Source organism: Pseudorca crassidens, chromosome 10, assembly GCF_039906515.1.
Source record: "Pseudorca crassidens isolate mPseCra1 chromosome 10, mPseCra1.hap1, whole genome shotgun sequence".
Taxonomy (NCBI): domain Eukaryota; kingdom Metazoa; phylum Chordata; class Mammalia; order Artiodactyla; family Delphinidae; genus Pseudorca; species Pseudorca crassidens.
This window is the reverse complement of record NC_090305.1, coordinates 55046775-55071587: the sequence shown is the minus strand read 5'-3', so window position 1 is coordinate 55071587 and position 24813 is coordinate 55046775. Positions and strand designations below refer to the sequence as shown.

Here is a 24813-nt window from a genome sequence, read left to right as displayed (position 1 = left end):
GACTGGATGGCTTCACTGGGGAACTCTACCAATCATACAAAGAAGAACTTATGCTGATCCTTCTCAAACTCTTCCAAAAGACAGACGAGAACACTCCCAAAGTCATTCTATGCAGTCACCATCACCCTGATACTAAAACCAGACAAAGACACTATGCAAGAAAATTACAGGCCAGTATCTTTGATGAATATAGATGCAAAAATCCTCAACAAGATATTAGCGAACCAAATCCAACAACACATAAAAAGGATTATATACCATGATCAAGTTGGATTCATTCCAGAGTTACAAGGATGGTTCAACATATGCAAATCAATTAACGTGATACACCACATCAACAAAAGACAAAAGCCACATGATCATCTCAAAAGATGCAGAAAAAGCATTTGGCAAAATTCAGCATCGTTCATGATAAAACACTCTTACCAAAGTGGGTATACGGGGAACATATCTCAACAAAATAAAGACCATTTATGACAAACCCACAGCCAACATAATACTCAATGGTGAAAAGCTGAAAGACTTCTTGCTAAATTCAGGAACAAGACAAGGATGCCCACTCTCACTTCTACTCAACATAGTATTGGAAGTCCTAGCCACAGCAATGAGACAAGAAACAAAAGGTATCCAAATTGGAGTGGAAGAGGTAAAACCGTCACTATTTGCAGATGACATGATGCTCTATGTAGAGAAGCTTAAAGTCGCCACATAAAAACTATTAGAACTAATAAATGAATTCAGCAAGGTAGCAGGATACAAGATAAATATACAGAAATCTGCTGCATTTCTTTACACTAACAATGAAATACCAAAAAGAGAAAGTAAACTAAAAAAATTCCATTTAAAATTGCATCAAAAAAAAACAACCTAGGAATAAACTTGGCCAAGAAGGTGAAAAACCTATATGCTGAAAACTATAAAACATTAATAAAGGAAACTGAAGATAATTCAAAGAAATGGAAAGATATCCCATGCTCTTGGATTGGAAGAATTAATACTGTTAAAATGGCCATACTACCCAAAGCAATCTACAGATTTAATGCAATCCCTATCAAAATACCCATGACATTTTTCACAGAACTAGAATAATCCTAAAAATTATATGGAACCACAACAGACCCAGAATTGCCAAAGCAATCCTGAGGAAAAAGAACAATGCTGGAAGCAGAAGCATAACCCTTCCAGACTTCAGGCTATAGTACAGAGATACAGCAATCAAAACAGTGTGGTACTGGCACAAAAACAGACATAGAGATCACTGGAACAGAATAGAGAGCCCAGAAGTAAACCCATATACCCAGAGTCAATTAATCTACGACCAAGGAAGCAAGAATATACAACGGGGAAAAGACACTCTCTTCAGCAAGTGGTGTTGGGAAGCTGGACAGCTGCATGTAAATCAGTGAAGTTAGAACACTCCCTCACACCATGCATAAACTCAAAATGGCTTAAAGACTTAAATATAAGACATGACACCATAAAATTCCTAGAAAAGAGCATAGGCAAAACATTCTCTGACATAAACTGTAGCAATACTTTCTCAGATAATTTTCCCAAAGCAAAAGAAGTAAAAGCAGGGCTTCCCTGGTGGCGCAGTGGTTGAGAGTCCGCCTGCTGATGCAGGGGACACAGGTTCGTGCCCCAGTCCAGGAAGATCCCACATGCCGCAGAGCGGCTAGGCCCGTGAGCCATGGCTGCTGACCCTACGTGTCTAGAGCCTGTGCTCCGCAACGGGAGAGGCCACAAGAGTGAGAGGCTTGCGTACCGCAAAAAAAAAAAAAAAGAAGTAAAAGCAAAAATAAACAAATGGGGCCTAATCAAACTTATAAGCTTTTGCATAGCAAAGGAAACCATGAACAAAACGAAAAAACCACCTATGGAATGGGTGAAAATTCGCAAACGATGTGACCAACAAGGGATTAATTTCCAAAATATACAAACAGCTCATACAATTCAATATTTAAAAAAAAAACAGGGCTTCCCTGGTGGCGCAGTGGTTGAGAGTCCGCCTGCTGATGCAGGGGACATGGGTTTGTGCCCTGATCCGGGAAGATCCCACATGCCACGGAGCGGCTGTGCCCATGAGCCATGGCCGCTGAGCCTGCGCGTCCGGAGCCTGTGCTCCACAACGGGAGAGGCCACAACAGTGAGAGGCCTGCGTACCACAAAAAAAACCCAAAACAAAACAAAAAACAAACAAACATTACAATCAAAAAATTTGCATAAGACTTAAATAGACATTTCTCCAAAGAAAACATATACATGGCCAAAAACCACATGGAAAGATGCTCACATCACTAATTATCAGAGAAATGCAAATCAAAACCTCAACGAGGTATCACCTCACAGTGGTCAGAATGGCCATAATAAAAAAGTCTACAAATAAGGAATGCTGGAGAGGGTATGGAGAAAAGGGAACCCTCCTACACTGTTGGTGGGAATGTAAATTGGTACAACCACTATGAAGAACAGTATAGAGGTTCCTTAAAAAACTAAATATAGAGCTACCATATGACCCAGTAATCCCACTCCTGGGCATATATCTGGAGAAAACCATAATTAGAAAAGATACATGGACCCCAATGTTCATGGCAGCACTATTTACAATAGCCAAGACACGGAAGCAACCTAAATGTCCATCGACAGAGGAATGGATAAAGAAGATGTAGTACATATATACAATGAAATATTACTCAGCCATAAAAATGAATGAAATAAGCCATTTGCAGCAACATGGATGGAGCTAGAGATTATCATACTAAGTGAAGTAAGACAGACAGACAAAGACAAGTATCACATGGTATCACTCATATGTGGAATCTAACAAAAAAAAATGGTACATGAACTTATTTACAAAACAGAAACAGACTCACAGATTTCAAAAACAAAGTTATGGTTACCAAAGGGGAAATGTGGAGAGGAGGGATAAATTAGAAGCTTGGGATTAACGTACACACACTACTGTATATAAAATAGATAACCAACAAGGACCTACTATACAGCACAGGGAACTCTACTCATTATTCTGTAATAACCTGTATGGGTAAAGAATCTGAAAAAGAATGAATATATGTATAACTCAATCACTCTGCTGTACACCTGAAACTAACACTATATTTAAACTAAATATACGCCAATAAAAATTTTTTTTAAAAGGCACTGAGGGCTTCCCTGGTGGCGCAGTGGTTAAGAATCTGCTTGCCAATGCAGGGGACACGGATCCCACATGCCGCAGAGCAACTAAGCCTATGCACCACAACTACTGAGCCTGCGAGCCACAACTACTGAAGCGCGCGCTCCTAGAGCCCGTGCTCCACAACAAGAGAAGCCACTACAATGAGAAGCCCGTGCACTGCAACGAAGAGTAGCCCCTGCTTGCCGGGGCTCTCTGAATCATGATTCTGTGATTATGCTTATCATTATTTCTCACAGTAATCTGGCCTCACGTATTAAAAATTTATATAGATATTAACATAGATTTCTGCTCTAAAATTTATGGTAAACCAATAACAGTCTTAGCTTTACAGCATAGTTTTGATATAGTTTCACTTTATAGGATAGTTTTTTCCTCATCTTGGCTCTATTCCAAGTGCCAAGATGAGAATGTGTTTCTTTGATATTCCTCACTGACAATCCATATCTTCACACTTATTTTAGTTTCTTTAATGGAACCACTATTAGATTTATGTTCTCTATTACAAGTCGTCTTAGGACCTATTCGGTACATTTAAGCTTCCTGTTAAAGCAGAATCAATCTATTCCACTGGTTTACAAAGCTTTTGAAGTATCAGAAAATTCTGATGACCTGAATTGATTAAAAAAAACAAACCCTGTGTTGCATAACAGAGGGAATGTTTTGATCCTTAAAAGATATTGATATTATGAATTGATTTTCTTAGCAATGGTGCAGATGTTTCAATTACAAATTCTACTGTCTGAAATTACTGTACACTGCACATTCTTACTGGAGGTGTGGAACTGATTATACTGTCATATGCTTAAGTCTCCAAGAGGTAGTCCGCTCCAAGATTCTAGGGGCAGTGCGTGTCCTAATTTAGCCAACCTCAACCAATAAAGAGCCCACAAGGATAAAGACATAAAGGTATTAATTATGTCCTGTCTCCAGAAAAGCTCAAAGCACATGTCCTTAACAGTGGAGTGATAACATTTCCAATAATGGCTATCCAGTAAGAGGTGGGCAAGCATTTGGTTGCATAGGGTATATCCAACTATTATAAACTATTATTAAATGAATGTGATAATCACAACCCATGATGGTTAAGCAAAATCCCAGGCTATGCTAAGGAATTTTTTGAAAGAATTATTTTGTTAATTAGTATAATTTATACAAGAAGGTAGCCACAATTATGAGAAGGAACCTAGGAAGATGGGAAAGTGAAGAAAGGAAGAGAGGTGAACTAATATCATAATATGATTATGTGCCAGGTACTACATATGAGTTATTTCATGTGATACCCAGGACATTCTCATGAAAGAGCTATAACTGCCTTCTCTTTGCAAAAGACAGAACTGACAACAAAGTGTTTGTCCCAAGGTCACATCCCTGACAACACTGGAGCTCGCTTTCTAGGTCAGGCCTGTTGGCTCCAAAATCATGATATTCTCACTACTCTATGCAAATTACCATAGAAAGATTTTAACAGAAGAAAAGCAAATAATATGCTTGGTTTATTTTTGCTGATGAAAATGTCAGCTACAAGCTGCCACGACAGAGTGAGTCACGGTGGACTGACTTACTTCAAGGAGGAATCTCCAACGCCAATGCAACCTCGCAAGCTGAGCTTCCTCAGGAATCCACCGCATCGCTTTGAGATGTTTTCCACCACTCGACCCTTCAGTGGAGAAAGTTGGAAAAAATCTTGTTTCATGCTGCTTATCTAACAGCAAAATAACCTGAAATTTAGGAACTGAATATGTATTTCCAGGTGTAATAGAAGGTATTTTGGAACATTCCTCCAACATCCCACTTCTGTTCCTAGTGTATAAAGGGGCTACAAGCACCGAAAAAATGTTTTCAATGAAAACATTAAGTATTTTTTTTAAATCACACACTATTTTTTGAAAGCCTTGACTCTGGAGTTAGGCCTTCCCTAGCCAGGGCTCATGGCTACTCCATCAATTACAAGGCTTTCTGAGGTCAAGCTTTTTGGGAACACTGCTGTGCTGGGAACACAGAGATCTAAAACAATGTTGCTCAAAAAAAGAAATTCTATTTAAGCTAAACATTACCACTCTAAAAATTTGAAGATGTATCATAAAATCTACTCCTCATTCTTCTTAGCAATCCCCTATTTAAACACATTTGCTTTAAAAATGGGAACTTTGGCTGGTACTGGCAGATACATTAGGGGAGGAAAAAAGAAAATGAACACTGATTAAGCACTTCTACTTTTTCAGGCATGATTTTAACACTTTCTTGTACCTGCTATGGCTCATTTAATATTCACAACAACCACATGGACTACTGCTCCACACTGAAGTAAGGAAGAGTCTATGTATGGAATACAGGAAATCCCTTAGGATATCTCTTAGTATTAATATGCCCTCTGATTAAAGTCAATGGAAAACTAAAAGCCAATCCAAGGAGACTACTCATGGCTTCAGGAATGATGGTTTGGGTCACTCTACCAGGTAAGGAACCACGACCAGCTGAGGTGCTTGCTGAAGACAAAGAGAATACAGAATGGGAAGCAGAAGGTAGTTATAAATACCAACTCTGACCACATGACCAGTTACAGAAATTAGGACTATAATTGTCATAAGTATTTTCTCCCTATTTTATTATGAATGCATGTGTGTGTGGTACAAATATGTATTTTTTCCCTCTCTTATCCCCTTATCATGTGACACAACATGTACTGACTTTATATCATAAGTATTTAAGTACTGTCAATTCTACATCAAAGTATTTAAGGCATAGAATATCAAGAAGAGTGAAATTGACTCTAGGACTTTACCTCCTCTTCTGAGGAAAGCCTGAGTGTCTTTCGGGTTGTACGCTGGATAGCTGTATCATATTAGGTGGAATTATGATCTTTGTTATCGTCTTTATTTGGAAATTAAGTATGGTTAAAGGACATGCCTATGGGTGCCAAGTTGACAAAGGGTGAACTTATGATTAATTTTATGTGTCAGCTTGACTGCAACACAGGGTGCCCAGACATTTGGCCAAACATTATTGTGGCTGTGTCTGTAAGGGTTTCTGGATGAGATTAGCACTTGAATCAGTAAACTGAGTAAAGCAGATTGCCCTCCCTAGTGTGGGTGGGCCTCATCCAATCAACTGAAGACATGAATAGAACAAAAAAGGCTGATTAAGAGAGAACTCCTGCCTGACTGCTGACATTGGTCTTTTCTGGCCGTGGACTTGGACTGAAACATCAACTCCTCTTGGATCTTGAACCTGCCAACTTTCAGACTGAAATTTACACCACTGGCTCTGCTGGTTCACAGGCCTTCTGACTCAGACTGGAGCTACATATCAGCTCTCCGGGGCCTCCAGCTTGCTGACTGCAGATCTTGGGACTTCTCAGCCTCCATAATCACATGACCCAATTCCTTATAATAAATCTCTATGTCTATATTAATATACACTTTTTTTAACATCTTTATTGGAGTATAATTGCTTTACAATGTTGTATTAGTTTCTGCTGCATAACAAAGTGAATCAGCTATACGTATATATATATATATATCCCCATATCCCCTCCCTCTTGCGTCTCCCTCCTACCCTCCCTATCCCACCCCTCTAGGTGGACACAAAGCACTGAGCTGATCTCCCTGTGCTGTTCGGCTGCTTCCCACTAGCTGTCTATTTTACATTTGGTAGTGTATATATGTCAATGCCACTCTCTCACTTTGTCCCAGGTTACCCTTCCCCCTCCCTGTGTCCTCAAGTCCATTCTCTACATCTGTGTCTTTATTCTTGTCCTGCCCCTAGGTTCTTCAGAACCTTTTTTTTTTTTTTAGATTCCATACATATGTGTGTGAATACGGTATTTGTTTTTCTCTTTCTGACTTACTTCACTTTGTATGACAGTCTTTAGGTCCATCCACCTCACTACAAATAACTCAGTTTCGTTTCTTTTTATGGCTGAGTAATATTCCATTGTATGTATGTGCCACATCTTTATCCATTCATCTGTCGATGGACACTTAGGTTGCTTCCATGTCCTGGCTATTGTAAATAGTACACACGTATCTTATTGGTTCTGTTTTTCTGGAGAATCCTGACTAATACAGATTGGATCCATTATCTTCATTTTTCAAATAAAGAAATTAAATGGTTAAATTGCCAAGGTTACACTTTAGTGAGTAGTAGAATTGGGGTTTATAACAGGTTTCACTGACTCTAAAAGCTGTATGTTCTGCACAATTACCACCTCCACAAGGGAGAAAACATTGAAAAGGCCATTTTGTTTCATTTTTAATACTTATTATCCTCACTTTATAAAACAGCAATCTTGACACTGAACTCTAAGCACTAAGAATTCACTAGGACACATCAAACCACAGTATCACAGAAGCAGGGCTCACACATATTATATCTGGCTAATAACTTAATTCAGTTGAAAATCCAAACTCTGATATTGCTGGTGACTTTATCTATGCTTTCTTGAGTCTTATCTAAGTTAATAATTAGTTTTTGGGGCTTCCCTGGTGGCGCAGTGGTTGAGAGTCCGCCTGCCGATGCAGGGGACACGGGTTCGTGCCCCGGTCCGGGAAGATCCCACATGCCGCGGAGCGGCTGGGCCCGTGAGCCATGGCTGCTGAGCCTGCGTGTCCGGAGCCTGTGCTCCACAACGGGAGAGGCCACAACAGTGAGAGGCCCGCGTACCAAAATAAAAAATAAATATTAGTTTTTGAACCAACACTCCAGACACCTGTAAAATTTCTGTCAGTGGGAGGAAAAACATTATGACTTGGAAATCCAAGATAAATATTTAAGTACTAAATAAAACAGCAAAAACAACTCCACACCAATGTCTACAAATAGAGCACACCATCTATCTTCTCCATTCCACGTTAGTCACGTTTATACAAACTTCCTATTCTTCCTTTTTTGGAGTAAAAGTTTTTGTACTGGAATAAAAAAATTACATTCAGAATTTTCTGTTCCACTGTTTCCAACTAAGAGAAAAAAATGAGTAAATCCTTTTCAAATGCAAATGACACTGTGTAACATCTATTAGATAGTATGTTGTAGGTATGCATTTTAGAAAGAAGGGCTTTACAGAAAAATAAGGCCTAATGGAGAGACCCTTGGACTTATGAGTTTTAGATAACATACTACTTGGTTATTTCTCATTTTTGGCCTCACAGAATCTTTAATGACCATGAAGACTAACAACAAAATGTTCAACTTTTAAAGGCATGGAAAATGCCTAAACATCAGGGAAACCTGATGTTTACTTAGGAGAGAGTGATGCTCAAGAGAGGCCCAATGCACAGTAGTCACCTGCATGTGCTATTCTGCCTTTTCTTTGAAATTCAAGTCATGAAACCCACTGTTCAAGGTACCTACTCTCTCTTCTTACTAGGTGAGGGACCTCAGGTAAGTTACTCAAACTTTTTGTGCCTCAGTTTCTTCAACATGGTGTTTTTGAGAAGATTAAATTAATTAATATACAAAAAGTGCTCAGAAGAGTGCCTGGCACACAGTAAATACTCTTAGTCCTGATCCTTGGCACCTTTTCTATTCTCTCAACAGATCCATAAATCACCACTTTCGTCCCAAAGAAATGAATTTGAGACCATGAGTTTATCCATGGGATGCTTCCCAGTATAAGCATCCAGAGGGTCCTGTTAGTGTCTATGGGAGGCCCCACACTTGGTTCAGAATCAACCTGGACTCAAAGTGGTAGCCCAAAGGGGTAACTAAATAGTATTAGACTATATTTTTCACATGTAGTTCTCTACGTAACTGGTAAACCATAAACTGGTCTGTCGTTGGTAGAAGTACTCAAGTACTTCTGCAATGTGTTTATATAGCTGTAGTCAGCAGTCAGCTAAAATTGTGAAATCAAATAATGCACAAGGTAATGACATTTACTTAAAATAGAATTTTTTTTTTTTGACCGCACTGCACTGCACGGCTTGCAGGATCTTAGCTCCCTGACCAGGGATCAAACCCGCATGGAGTCTTAACCACTGGACCACCAGGAAAGTCCTGAAATAGTATTTTTTAATATCTGAATTTAAAAGTTTTTTATGTGCATTCCAGAAAGTTGTAGTTTGGAAAAATCAAAGAAAACTGAGGAGACAATTAAAAAACCACAGAAAAAAATTTTTTTACAAATTTTTTTTAAAACAATGACTCTTTGGCCAGAAGAAATGACCACAATTTTTGGAGTTTAATGTTCTCCTCAACATCACTAAGTAACACAATGAACCATGAACTACAGATTATCAGTTTGAAGGGGAATTACATGTCAGCATGTTTGGGTAGGGCACTGTTGCAATCGTGAAATCTGGAAAGAGCATTAAAGAATTCCTGATTCAGGGACCAGAGTCCAAGCCAGGAGCTACAGCTTATCTTTCCAGGGAGCATGAGAAGCCCTGAGGCCCCTGACAGCTTCCAAGCTCAGAGCACAGCAACCTGAGCAGTGGGAAATACTGTGCTCAGCCCCACCTCCTGTAGGGGATTCTGCTCCACTGGTTTGAGATGGGACCAGAGCCTGGCAAGCAGCAAGTAACCTAGAGAAGGAGGTGATGGGCCTCCACCACTGGCCATCAGTTCTTGTAGGTAACACCAGCTTAAGTGAGTCACAGGAAATTGTTTGGGCCCATCTCACTGTTAAACACATTCATTTCCTTATCCATTAAAAAAGATACAAAGAATTTACTTCAATAAAAACAAGTGATAAACATGCTATGTGAGTAACTGAATTAAAATACAATTCCAGGGCTTCCCTGGTGGCGCAGTGGTTGAGAGTCTGCCTGCCGATGCAGGGGACACGGGTTCGTGCCCCAGTCCGGGAAGATCCCACATGCCGCGGAGCGGCTGGGCCCGTGAGCCATGGCCGCTGAGCCTGCGCGTCCGGAGCCTGTGCTCCGCAATGGGAGAGGCCACAGCAGTGAGAGACCCGCGTACCGCAAAAAAAAAAAAAAAAAAAAATACAATTGTAACTGAGTTGGCTAAACTAGAAATCAATAAGGTTTTACTAACATTGGGTAGATAATGAACTTCAACATCCCCAGACCCTTAAAACAGCACTCCCAACAATTACTATGTACAATGCTCTTTATTACTTCCCTGTTTCTTTTTGGTTATAAATTGGTATTTAATATTAAAGTTGTTTTAAAATAAACTTTTCTCATTTGACCTGGTTTACCACTCTTAAATGAGGATATTTACATATTTCCAGATAAATACACCAGAATCCTGGAATTATAAAGGCTCTAAGGATTATTTCACTTCTTCATTTTATAAATAATATAACTGAGGCACTAAGAGAGTAAATGTCTTAAGTGGCTGAGCTGGAGTTATATCTCATAATTCCAGCCTCATTCCCGAGTCCCTGCTTCTGCCATTTCTCCATTCCTGATGCTGAATTAGAATTCTCAATGGAGTTTTCAGATCAATAAATATTTGTCAAGAGTCTCCTAAGATAAGCATTGAACCAGGTGTTAATGATACAGGTGTGAGGCTTTGAAAAGCTGAGTGGTAAAACTTAGATTATAAACATGATCAAGGGGGAAAAGTAAACGTCTGTTACTGATAAAAGTAAAATGCAAACAGAATTTTGGTCTTGAAGTATGCAAATATCTTCCAGGTTTTTTTCCTCTCTATTCCACCTTGGCACCTTCCTATTAAATCTAAATGCAGCAAAATAAAAAGGCAGGAAAGAGTGAGCAGTTTACTTATCTTTTAAAAAAGTCTTTTGTCTAAAACAAGGTTAACTTACCTCTACATCTGTCTGAAAGTTAAAAAGGTCTATTCTTTGCCAGTTGCTTCCATCCAGGGCTAAGATATTCCAAGCCTGGGAGGTTGGGAGAGATTAGGGTGAAAAAGATGTATTTATTGCGACTGTTAAGGAAAGTCTTGATTCAACCTTTATTATTTCCAAATGTTTATTCATGATAGACATTAAGCTGATAATCAAATGTGGAATTATGGTAACATTGTGTTATGTTACATATAAAAGATGACATTTTAATTTTTAACTTGAACTTATCCTCATTCTAATAAAACTTGTATTTCTTGATTACAAATTTGGTTAATACTCTACCTTGGAAATCTGTGCACATCGGCACAAAGTTACTATATCCAAGAAGGAAAATATTCTAGGAAGAAAGGGGAAAAAAAGCACAAAAATAAGATGGTGTTAACATTTTAGAATATTTATAACTTGAAAGATAAAATCTAATGAGCCATTTGGATATTCATAACTTTTTCAAGATTCCTCAATTCGTAATACACAAGTGCACTATAATTGTTCATCACTACTATGACATATTAAATGTTTGCACATTCCAAAGCTGTTTTAGACACACTACACAAGTCCCCTTAACCCAGAATTCATTAAACTTTTATTTCCCTTGTTCTAAGTCATGGACATGGAACAGTAGATCATAACCTGTTCTATTCAAAGACCAATCTCTCGGGACTTCCCTGCTGGCACAGTGCTTAAGACTCTGAGCTCCCAATGCAGGGGGCCTGGGTTCAATCCCTGGTCAGGGAACTAGATCCCACATGCATGCCACAACTAAGAGTTCACATGCTACAACTAAGGAGCTGGTGAGCCGCAACTAAGGAGCCCAACTGCCACAACTAAGGAGCCTGCTGGCCGCAACTAAGACCCCGTGCAACCAAATAAATAAATGAATAGATGAACATAACATCAATCAGTGAGCTGTAGGAGACAACTTTAAAAAAAAGACAAAAAAAGACCAATCTCTCACCTCCCAGGCATTGAGCCTAGTGAGGGCTAAATCATTCTAATTCCTATGCAAACCCCACTTTTGGTGGTAGACGCATGAAACAGGCTCAGGTGCCTGAGCCTCAAATAACACGGCCAAGAAAAGCTCAACAATAAAACCCACTCACTTTTTATCTATCTGCTCACAGGGCAGAAAGATGGAGCTCATTTCCTGAGCAAAAGCCAAGAAGTTACAGAAGATGGGAAAGATGGGGAAAAAGAAAAGCAGAGAGAAGCAAACAAAAGCTTAGTTGACACCAGCAGTCCCCCAGTGGAAGCAGTAGCTGTCAGCATGGCAGGGTCAGAGGGAGGTTCTGACATTCTGGCAGTGGAGATGAGCTGCTGATGATAGCACAGTGGCAAATAGCTGTGTGTGCCTCAGCGCTCCGCAGTCACAGCTGAAAACAAAGAGCAGCTTTCCTGAGAGACAAAGAGTAGATGGGGACGAGGTCAGGGACAAACAATAGGGTCTCAATCCCCAGAGTACCGGAAGGTAAATATGAGGGTCTGTGCCTGTGTGTGTGGAAGGTGAAATGGCAAACAGCCACCTAAAAAGTTCTCCAAAATTCTCCAAAGGTAACAATCAGCAGTGCATGGAAAATCCATGGGCTTGGAGAAGATAGTAGATCCATAAAACACCAGAGCACTGCACCCTACAATAAAGCACCCACAGGCAGCACCACGGGGCCAGTGACAGCGTAGATACTGTTCTACAATATAGGCTCCAATCATTTTCTAGAGAAAAGCAAAGGACAGAAGCATAACGGCTGCACTGATCTTAAAAGACTCAATGGAACTTTGTACATAGGAAAATGCCGATGGCTGGAAATGTGTACTTACATATATTAAACATATTTCAGGGTGTCTGCACATCTACATTGCTTCTGTGGTAATACATCTTGCCCCACCACCACAAATGTCTGTGTTCTGTGCCATACAACCATTCCACAATGAGCCACAACTGATCGTCAGCTCACGAAAAGACAAGGACCAGATAGAGAAATGAGTATGGTACAGCAGAATCATATCACACACTGGCATTGGGTTCTAAAGTACAAGCTGAAGGTAGAAAGGAGTTAACTAAGTTTCCCTTGAAAATCCCTCAAGAATGTACCATCTTGGAGACCAACATACTCTATCAACTCTCAGTAATAATAACAATACTGATAATCATAGTTAACACTGATTATGCACTTACATGTGCTAGCTGTCACTCTTTAATTGTCACAACAATGCCATGAGGTGCTATTACGATCTCCATTTTACAGATAGGAACACTGGGACCTGCCAAGGCCACACAGATAGGAAGAGCGGAGCCAGAATTTGAACCCAGGTAGTCTGGCTTGAGAGCCCAAGCCCATGACCCTACACAAAGTGCCCTAGAAAGTTTAACACAGCTGTTGTTCCCTCAGGATTAGACTAGAATCTATTTCTTCAACTGCACAGCAGATGAAGCAGTCTGTGTTGAGTGAGCATGCTGTATGGAAAATATGTTTCTTTCCTTCTTCCTCTCTTTCTTTCTTTCTTTCTTTATGGCCAAGCTGTGTGGCTTGTGGGATCTTAGTTCCCTGATCAGGGATCGAACCCAAGCCCTCAGCAGTGAAAGCATGGAGTCTTAACCACTGGACCTCCAGGGAATTCCCAAAACATGTCTCTTTAAACACTAAAATCACACTAACTCAAACAAGATGCTCACACATTCGGACACAAGTGAGAATCAATAGCTGGAACACAAGTTTGCATTTCTCATCTCATGCTTACTACCCAACATTATGATTACTGAATGAAAAAGTAGATTGCCTTCATTATTTACATTATCCCCCCAACACACATACACAGATACTTGAATGTGCACAAGTTAAACAGGCATGATAAGGGACTTCCCTGGTGGTCCAGTGGTTAAGACTCTGCGCTCCCAATGCAGGGGGCCCAGGTCTGATCCCTGGTCAGGGAACTAGATCCCACATGCATGCCGCAACTAAGAGTTCACATACCACAACTAAGGAGCCCACCTGCCACAACTAAGACACAGCACAACCAAATAAATAAATAAATAAATACATTTTAAAATAGGCGTGATAAGACTCCAAACTGCCAAATTAAGCCAAATTCCCAAATCATGTTCCAATGAATAAAATAAACACCCTGAACGACAGAGCCTGGAACATTGGTAATAGAAACAGAGATAGCTAAAGGAATAAGAGCAGTCAGAAATCAGGTTCTGGCCCTTCCAAAACTTTTTATTTTTTTCCTGGAAATTGCTTCCTACCTCAAATGTGTTAACTTCACCCTTCATTAGAAAAGCACTAAAATCGCAACTTGGTTATAAATAAATACACACAGGAATATATAGGAATGGATTTTTTTTTTTTTTTTTTTTTTTGGTGTTACGCGGGCCTCTCACTGCTGTGGCCTCTCCCATTGCGGAGCACAGGCTCCGGACGCGCAGGCTCAGTGGCCATGGCTCACGGGCCCAGCCACTCCGCGGCATGTGGGATCTTCCTGGACCAGGGCACGAACCCATGTCCCCTGCATCGGCAGGCGGACTCTCAACCACTCCGCCACCAGGGAAGCCCGTACTGCTGGACTTTGTATTCTGCTTCACTGGTCTGTCTGCCTCTGTGCCAATGAGACCCTGTTTTTATCATGAAGCTTCAAGCTCTTGATGTCTGGTAACGTTAAGCTCAACTTTGTTTTTCTTTTGTTAAAAATATTTATTTATTTATTTACTTACTTACTTATTTAGGCTGCCCTGGGTTTTAGTTGCCACTCGTGGGATCTTGACTGCAGCATGTTTAGTTGCGGCATGCAGACTTCTTAGTTGTGGCATGTGGACTTCTTAGTTGCAGCATGCGTATGGGATCTAGTTCCTTGGCCAGGGATCAAACCTGGGCCTCCTGCGTTGGACCACCAGGGAAGTCCCCAACTTTGTTTTTATTCATCAAAATTACCTTGGTTATTCTTGACTACTCTTTTTTTTTTTTAATTTCCACTTATGTTTTAGGATCAGCATATCAATTTACACAAGAAAACTTTATAAAATTTTATTGGAATTATGTTGAATTTATAGAAACTTTGGGGAGAATTGGGATCTTGACAATATTAAGTCTTCCAACCCAGAAACATGATATACTCCATTATTTATTTAGGACTTCTTTAATTTCTCACAGTAATTTTTGTAGTTTTCCACATAGATGTTTTGTTCATTTTTAGATTTTTCCCCGCTGGTTATTTGATGATGTTACTATTAAAATGGAATTTTTAAAATGTCATTTACTAATCGTTGCTAGTATATATACTTAACTTTCATATACTATGGCTTGCATACAGCAACATTTCCAAATTCATTTATATATTCCAGTGATTTTCTACAAACAAAATCAATACATTTGAGAATAATGACAATTTTCTTCCTTCCTTTCCAATAATTATACTTTTTATTCTTTTTCTTGCCTTACTGAAGTGGCTGTGATCTTCTCTAGTACCAATAATTGTAATGAAAGACATCTTTTTCTCTTTCCCATCTCAGAAAAAGCTGTCACTCTAATCATTGATTACAATGTTTACTATAGGGCTTTCCTCCTGCCTTTTAAATTTTCTAAAGTTACTTTGTTACACACTATAAAATACCTCAGCTTTGCACATGCATGGTTTTAACAACATCTCTTTAACATTTGCTTATTTCCCCTTTTAAAAACATATTAAATATAAGAGCAGATAGTACATAGAGTTCCCATATATTACTGCCATTTTGAGAAACACATAACACACACACACAGTTTCCCCTATTATTAACATCCTGCATTAGTGTGGCACATTTGTTACAATTAATAAATTAAGACTGACACACTGTTATTAACTAAAATCCACAGTTTATGATAAGGTTCACTCTTTGTATTGTACTATTCTATGGATCTGACAATATATCCACCATTATAGTATCATATAGAATAGTTTACCACCCTAAAAATCACCTGTGCTTCACCTGTTAATCCCTTTTATCCTCCTCATGAACCTCTGGCAACGACTGTTTTTTTGTTTTTTTTTTTTATAAATTTATTTATTTATTTTTGGCTGTGTTGGGTCTTTGTTGCTGCACACGGGCTTTCTCTAGTTGCGGTGAGCAGGGGCTACTCTGTTGCAGTATGCAGACTTCTCACTGCGGTGGCTTCTCTTGTTGCAGAGCACGGGCTCTAGGCACGCGGGCTTCAGTAGTTGTGGCTTGTGGGCTCTAGAGCACAGGCTCAGTAGTTGGGGCTCACGGGCTTAGTTGCTCTGCGGCATGTGGGATCCTCCTGAACCAGGGATCAAACCCGTGTCCCCTGCATTGGCAGGCGATTCTTAACCACTGCGCCAACCACGGAAGTCCCGACTGATCTTTTTAATGTCTCCATAGTTTTTCCTTTTCCAGAATGTCATATAATTGGAATCGTAAGTATGTAGCTGTTCATATTAGCTTCCTTCACTATGCACATGTCTTTAAGGTTCCTCCATGTCTTTTAGTGGCATGATAGCTCATTACTTTCTATTGCTGAATGATATTCCACTATATGGATGTATCACTGTTTATCCATTCATTTATATAAGGACACCTTGGTTGCTTCCAGTTTTGAGTGATTATGAATAATCTTGCTATAAACATTTGTATGCAGGTGAATATGTTTTCTACTCAGTTGGATAAATACCTAGGAGTGTTGAGTGCTAGATCATGTAAGTTTAGAAGCTGCAAAATTGTCTTCCAAAGTGTCTACACCGTTTTGAATCACCAGCAATGAGAGTTCCTGTGCTCTGAATCTTGCCAACATTTGATATTGTTCAATTTTTAAATTTTAGCCATTCTAATACACATAGAGTGATATCTCATTGTTATTTTAGTTTTCAATTCCCTAATGACATGATAGCAAGCATCTTTTCATATGCTCATTGCCATCTGTATATGTTCTTTGGTGAGGTGTCTATTCAGATCTTTTGCCCATTTTTTAAATTGGTCTGTTTTCTTGTTGGATTTTAAGTGTTCTTTGTATATTGTGGACATCCGTCCTTTATCATACATGTCTTTGCAAATATTTTCTCCCAATCTGTGGCTTGGCTTTTCATTCTCTTCTCAGAGAAGAAGTTTTTAATTTTAATAAAGTCCAACTTACCAATTTTGTCTTTCATGGATCATGCTTTTGAGGTTGTATCTAAAAACTCACTGTTAAACCCAAGGTCACCTACATTTTCTCCTATGCTTTCTTATGAAAGTTTGATAGTTTGGGGTTTTACATTTAGGCCTACGATCTATTTTGAGTCAATTTTTGCGAAAGGTGTAACGTCTATGTTTACATTCTGTTTTTGCATATAAATGTCCAATTGTTCCAATGCCATGTGTTGAAAATATATATTTTCTCCATTAAATTGCTTTTTCTCCTTTGTCAAAGATCAGCTGACTTTGTGTGGCTCTATTTCTGAGCTCTCTATTCTATTCTCTATGTTCCATTGAGTTGTCTATTCTTTTGCCAACACCACACTGTCTTGCTTTTTTTTTTTTTTACGATTTATTTATTTGGCTGCACTGGGTATTCATTGCTGCATGCAGGCTTTCTCTAGTTGCAGCGAGCAGGGGCTCATTGCGGTGGTTTCTCTTATTGCAGAGCACAGGCTCTAGGCGCGTGGGCTTCAGTAGTTGTGATACGTAGGCTCAATAGTTGTGGCTTGTGGGCTCCAGAACACAGGCTCAGTAGTTGCAGTGCAAGGGCTTAATTGCTCCACAGCATGTGGGATCTTCCCGGACCAGGGATCGAACCCATATACCCTGCAGTGGCAGGCGGATTCTTAACCACTGCCACCAGGGAAGTCCCTGTCTTGATCTCTAAAACTCTAAACTAAGTCTTCATAGGTCAGTAGTGTCAGTCCTCCAACTCTGTTCTTCTTCAGTAATGCATTGGCCTTTCAGAGTCTTTTGTCTTTCTACACAAACTTTAAAATAGATTTGTCAATATCCACAAAATAACTCGGTGGTATTTTTTATCAGCATTGTGTTGACTCCATAGATCAACTTGGGAAGAATTAACATTTTAACAATATTGAGTCTTCTTATCCATGAATGTGTAACATCTCTTTATTTATTTAGACCTTCTTTGATTTCTTTCACTGGAGCTGGAGTTTTCATCATATAAATCTTTTGCTAGATTTATACCTAAGTATTCATTTTTTGAGGCTAATGTAAGTGGTATTGTTTTTTATTTTAACTTCCAGTTGTTCACTGCTGGTGAACAATACCAGAAATGGCAATAGGAAAGCAATTACCTTCTGCATATTAACCTTGTATCGTGCAACATTATATAACTGCTTATTAATTACAGGAATATTTTGTCAATTCTTTTGGATTTTCTACATACACAATCATGTAATCTACAAACAAAACCAATGTATACCTTCCCAATGTATACTTTTTCTTTTCTTTTCTTACCTAATTGTATTAGGTAGGACTTCAGCAGTACTGTGATGAACAGGAGTAGTAAGAGGGGACATCATTTTCTGGTTCCTGAGCTTGGGGATAAAGCAACCAGTTTCTCACTGTTAAGTACACTGTTAGCCGTAGGGGTTTTTTTGTAGATATTCTTGATCAAGTTGAGGAAGTTCCCCTCTATTTTGGGTTTGATGAGACTTTTAATCATGAATGAGTGTTAAAATTTGCCAAATACTTTTTCTGCATCTACTAATATGACCATATGATTTTGTTCTTTATCAGATCATTGATGTGATTGATTATGTTGATTTTTGAATGTTGAGGCATCCTTGCATGCATGAAATAAATCCCACTTGGTTATAGTATATAATTCTTTTTATACATTGTTCAATCTGATTTGCTAACTTTTTTTTTGAAGACTTCTGCATCTGTGTTCACGAGAGATATTGTTCTGTACTTTTCCTTTCTATAATGTCTTTTTCTGGTTTTGGTATTAGGGTAATGTTAGCTTCACAGAATAAGTTAGGAATTATTCTGCTTCTATTTTCTGGATGACAACGTAGAGAATTAGTATCATTTCTTTCTTATGTTTGGTAGCATTCACCAATTAAATCATCTGGGTCTGATGTAGTAATTACATATATGTAATTGTGTCTGAAATGTTGGAGAGTATGTTGTAGACACGATGTTCATTTACCCTTAAAATACTCACATACTTCCTAAAAACAAGGACGTTCTTTTCAGAAACACAGTACAATTAACAAAACAAGGAAAACTAACACCGACACAATACTATAATCTATAGATCTTATTCAAAATCTGTCAATTGTCCCATTAATGGTCCTTAAAACAAAAGAAAAACTTTTTTTTCCGGCCCAGGATCACATATTGCATTTATTTGCCACGTCTCTTTAGTCTCTTCTAATCTAAAACATTTTTTCAGTCTTTATCTTTCATGACTTTGCTACTTTTGAAGCATATAGCCAGTTACTCTGTAGAATGTTCTGCCATGTGTCTAATATTTCCTCACGATTAGACTCAAGTTATAATTTTTGTCAGGAATGCCACAGAAATGACATTGTGCTCTTCTTGTGCATTACATCGGGGCATATGGTGTACATTTGTCCTATTAGTGATGATGCCAACTTTGATCACTTGGTTAAGATGATTTCTGCCGGTGTGCCCCATTATAAAATTACATTTTTTCCCTCTGCAATTAATATATATCTTGTGGGAGATTAGTTGAAACTATGAAAACGTTTTGTTTCTCACGTCATACCTTCACATATCTCATTATTTCGAAACTGGTAAATAAAGGAAAAGAACGTCAAGCATTTATCCTGCCTTTCTTCTACGTAAACTGTATCACTGTGTAATCAAACAGAAGTGAAGTAATTCTTTATAAAAGCATTCCATATCATATGATATCATTTACACATGGAATCTAAAGAAAAGGGGTACAAATGAACTTATTTACAAAACAGAAGTACAGTCATGGATGTAGAAAACAAACATGGTTACCAGGGGATAAGAGGCGTAGGGATAATTTGGGAGATTGGGATTGACACATACACACTACTATATATAAAATAGATAACTAATAAGAACCTGCTGTATACCACAGGGAACTCAATACTCTGTAATGGCCTATATGGGAAAGAATCTAAAAAAAAAGAGTGGATATATAACTGATTCACTATGCTATACACCTGAAACTAACAACACTGTAAATCAACTATACTCCAATAAAAAAAATTTTTTAAAGCAGTCCAACTAATAAATGAAGAAAAAGAATCAGAATATCATCATTTTGCAGCCCCAATAAGTTAATGATCTAGGCAATAAGCATACATAGATGCCAGCACAAAAAAAGGAAACCAAACATTGTGTAACTCCTAATAAAAGAACACACCACCACATAGTCTTACTAAAGGGATAGAACCTGAGTCTGATCAAACCTCTGGATCCAGCTGTCAATTTCCAAGAAATACAGATAAAGGAAACATGCTGAAATTGCACCATGAGGCTGCAATTAGCAAAACCCAGACTGTGGGAACTTCCACAATACATATCAAATAACCCAAGTTCTTCAACAGATAAAACATGTAGAACAGAAAGAGATGGACAGGAGACCTGTTGATTATTAGAGACTTAAAGATTTATTAAATGAGCAAGACTAGCTGTTTTTTCCAACTGGAGCCCAGCAGGATGACTCCCGCAAAGAAGGGTGGCAAGAAGAAGGAGGGCCAGTCTGCCATCAACGAGGTGGTGACCACAGAATACACTATCAACATTCATAAGCACATCAATGGAGTGAGTTTCAAGAAGCGTGCCCCTCAGGCACTCAAAGAAATCCAAAAATTCATCATGAAGGAGATGGGAACTCCAGATGTACACACTGACACCAGGCTCAACAAAGCTGTCTGGGCCAAAGGAATAAGGACTGTCCCATACCGTATCTGTGTGCAGTTGTCCAGAAAAATGTAATGAAGATGAAGATTCACCAAACAAGCTCTACATGTCGGTTACCTATGTACTTGTCACCATTTTCAAAAATCTACAGACAGTTGATATGGATGAGAACTGTTGATTGTCAAATAAAGTTATAGAACCGCCAAAAAAAAAAATGGGCGAGACTAAACTGTAATGACTAAGGATGCACATATGGATGATAGATCTATAAAGAAATGAAAATACAGTGAAAGCTATAAAAGTCAAGAAAGTGTTATTTCTGGAGAGGGAAGCAGTTATCATTTGGATTAGAAATGGAGGTGCTTCTTTGGTGACTGGCAAAGTTTTATTTACTGACCTAAGTGATGGCTAGGGTATTTGTCTAATATTTATGTTTTGTGTGGTTCTCCAACTATATATTATACTTCATAATAAAAACATTTTTAAGAAAAAAATGTTTCAAAGAAGCAATAATGGAAATTGATAAATACTTGAAACTGAACAGTAAAAAGAAACACTAAACTTCAAAACTTGTGAAATTCAACAGAAGTAGAGCTTTGAGACTATCACTCAAAGAACTTATCTATTATTAGATGAGGGAGCTGAAAAATAACTAGCTAAATGTCCAACTTAGGCAAGCTAAAGAAAACACAGTTAACCCAAAGAAAGACAAAGAATGGGATTTAAAAAGCTAGGAGTGGAAATCGTTAAAAAAGAAAAAAGAAAATAATAGAAAATAATAAAACCAATGTCATCAAGAAGACAAGAGGATGTAGAGAAAAGGGAACGCTTGTACACTGTTGGTGGGAATGTAAATTAGTTCACCTACTACAGAAAACAATATGAATGTTCCTGAAAAAATTTTAAATAGAATTACCATATGATTCAGCAATTCCACTTCTGGGCATATGAAATAAAAAAAGGATATTGAAGAGATATATGGCCTCCCATGTTTACTGCAGCATCATTTACAAGAGCCAAGATATAGAAACAACGTAAGTGCCTGTCAACCAATTAACAGATAAAGATGTAGTAATACTTACAATAAAATATTACTCAGCCACGAGAAAGAAGAAAATTCTGCCCTCTGTGACAACATGGATGGATTCTGAGGACATTATGCCAAGTAAGATAAGTCAGAGAAAGACAAATACTGTACGATATCACTTATATGTGGACCTAAAAGTCAAACTCATAAAAATAGAGTAAAATGGTGGTTACCAGGGTCTGGGGGGAGGGGGAATAGTACAGATGTTGTTTAAGGATACGAACTTGCAACTACTAGATACGTAAGTCCTAGAGATCTAATAAACAGTATAGTGATTACAGACAACAATACTGTAGTATTAAGACCAAACATGCTAGGAGACTAGATCTTAATTATTCCCATCACAAAAAATAAATGATAATTATGTGGTGTTCATAGGTAGCTAACACTACAATGGCAATCATATTACAATATATAAATGTACCAAATCAACATGTTGTACACCTTAGATTCATACAATGTTATATGTCAAATACAAATACATATTTTTTAAAAACTGTTACCACCTTTGGAAACACTGGCTTTATCAAGAGCTGTAAAAATGTTCTCCTCCTTTGATCCAGTAATTCCTCTTCAGGAAGTTATCATAAAGAAATAATTCAACAAAACAAAAAATTTTAATTTCAGCATTTTCTAAAATTTTATTTCAGCATTATCTAAAATTTTTAAAAAGCAACCGAAAGGTTAAGTAAATCATGACATAAACTCCATGGACTATTAAGCAGCCATTGAAGTGGTAATTATGAAAAGTATGTGGTAATAGGGAAGAGTAATCATTAAATGTTAGGTAGGAAAAAGCTCAGAGGAAAATGCTACGTTCCAAGCACTTCCAACTAAGCACAAATAAATATATATATGGGCCAAGAGTAGAAGGAAACTAAACTGTGCAAGATTTCCCAAATACAGCATGATTTTTTGCAAGCTGTTTCCTCTGCCTTGAATGTTCTCACACACACAGGCATACATATGCATACACACACATAAGTACACATTCAGATACATTCCCATATACAAATAAACATGCCCAATACACATACTACCATACACAAATATATACTAATGTACACAATGTTCTGGGCATAAAAACAGATACATAGATCCATGAAACATAATAAAGAGCCCAGGAACAAACCCACACATATATGGTCAATTAATTTATGACAAAGGAGCCAAGACATACAATGGGGAAAGAACAGTCTCTTTAATAAATGGTGCTGGGAAAACTGGACAGCCATATGTGAAAGAATGAAACTGGACTCCTGTCTCACAACCACAAAAATTAACTTAAAATGGATGAAAAGACTTGAATGTAAGACCTGAAACCATAAAAGTCCTAGAAGAAAACATAGAGGGTAAGCTTCTTGACCTAAGTTTTGAAGATGATATTTTGGATTTGACACTAAAAGCAAAGGCAACAAAAGCAAAAATAAACAAGTGGGACTACATCAAACTAAAAAGCTTTTGCACAGCAAAGGAAACCATCAACAAAATGAAAAGGCAACCTACTGACTGGGAGAAAATATTTGCAAACCATGTATCTGATGAGTTAATACCCAAAATCTATAAAGAACTCATACCACCCAATAGCAAAAAAAAATTCAATTAAAAAATGGGCAGAGGATCTAAATAGACATTTTTCCAAAGAAGGCACACAAATGGCCAAGAGGTACATGAAATATGCTCAACAACACTAATCATCAGGGAAATGAAAATCAAAACCACAGTGAGATATCACCTCTCACCTACTGGAATTGCTACTATCAAAAAGACAAGAAATAAGTATTGGCGAGGATGTGGAGAAAAAGGAACGCTTGGGTACTATCAGTGGGAATATAAATTGGTGCAGCCACTATGGAGAACAGTACGGCAGTTCCTCAAAAATTTAAAAACAGAACTACCATATGATCCAGCAATTCCACTTGTGGGTATTTATCTGAAGAAAATGAAAACATAACCTAAAAGATACACACTATCATGTTCACTGTAGCATTATTTACAACAGCCAAGATATGGAAGCAACCTAAGTGTCTATCAATGGATGAATGAATTAAAAAATGTGAGATACAGATACATATATGAAAATTATTCAGCCATAAAAAAGAATGAACTCTTGCCATTTGTGACAACACAGATGGACCTCAAGGGTATTATGCTAAGTGAAATAAGTCACAGAGAGAGAGACAAATACCATATGATCTCACTTATATGTGGAATCTAGATAAAAAAACAAAACAAAACTGAGCTAATAGATACAGAGAACAGATCTGTGCCAGAGGTGGTGGGAGGGTGGGCAAAATGGGTGAAGGGGGTCAGAAGGTACAAACCTCCAGTTATAACATGAATAAGTCATGGGGATGTAACATGCAGCATGGTGATTATAGGTAATAACACTGTACTGCATACTTCAAAGCTAAGGGAGTAAATCTTAAAAGTTCTCCTCACAAGAAAAAAACCTCTGTAACTATGTACAGTGACAGATGTTAACTAGACTTACTGTGGTGATCACTGTGCAGTATGTACAAATATCAAATCATTATATCATACACCTACGTCAATTATATATATATATACATATAATCTCAATTTTTTAAAAAAAAGATTAGATTTACTGTGTTATGCAACATAAAATCCAGGACAAACACAAGAAATTATAACATGTTTAGAGAACCTATATACACACTCAAGAGGGAGAGAACATGGCCCTAAACATAGGGAAAGTCTTAGGTTGAACTAGGTGAAAGAAGGGGTGAGCAAAAGATTAGCACTTTCTCTATAAATAACAAATGCTGGAGAGGGTGTGGAGAAAAGGGAACCCTCCTACACTGTTGGTGGGAATGCAAGTTGGTGCAGCTACTATGGAGAACAGTATGGAGGTTCCTCAGAAAACTAAATACAGAATTACCATATGATCCAGCAATCCC

At 38.1% G+C, this 24813-nt stretch overlaps 1 protein-coding gene and 1 pseudogene across 12 annotated transcripts in view; one reads left to right on the top strand and one right to left on the bottom strand.

Moving 5' to 3' along the window:
* FBXL2 (F-box and leucine rich repeat protein 2) overlaps nucleotides 1-24813 on the bottom strand; it is an 86938-nt gene that overhangs the window by 37847 nt on the left and 24278 nt on the right. For 9 of the 12 annotated variants that reach the window (XR_010946909.1, XR_010946910.1, XM_067753627.1 and 6 more), the window contains exons 3-5: nucleotides 11253-11307; nucleotides 10929-11003; nucleotides 4759-4853 (exon numbers count right to left, since the gene is read on the bottom strand). The exons of 1 other annotated variant lie outside the window; for it this stretch is intronic. Coding sequence is in view for 7 of the 11 variants with exons in the window: in XM_067753627.1 (XP_067609728.1) it covers nucleotides 4759-4853; nucleotides 10929-11003; nucleotides 11253-11307 (225 nt within the window). In the remaining 4 variants the exon portion in view is untranslated. Of the gene's footprint in view, nucleotides 1-4758; nucleotides 4854-10928; nucleotides 11004-11252; nucleotides 11308-24813 lie in introns of those variants that run through there. 2 more of the 12 variants (XM_067753637.1, XM_067753635.1) reach the window with 2 other exon arrangements.
* On the top strand, nucleotides 20593-20983 carry LOC137231631 (large ribosomal subunit protein eL31-like; annotated as a pseudogene).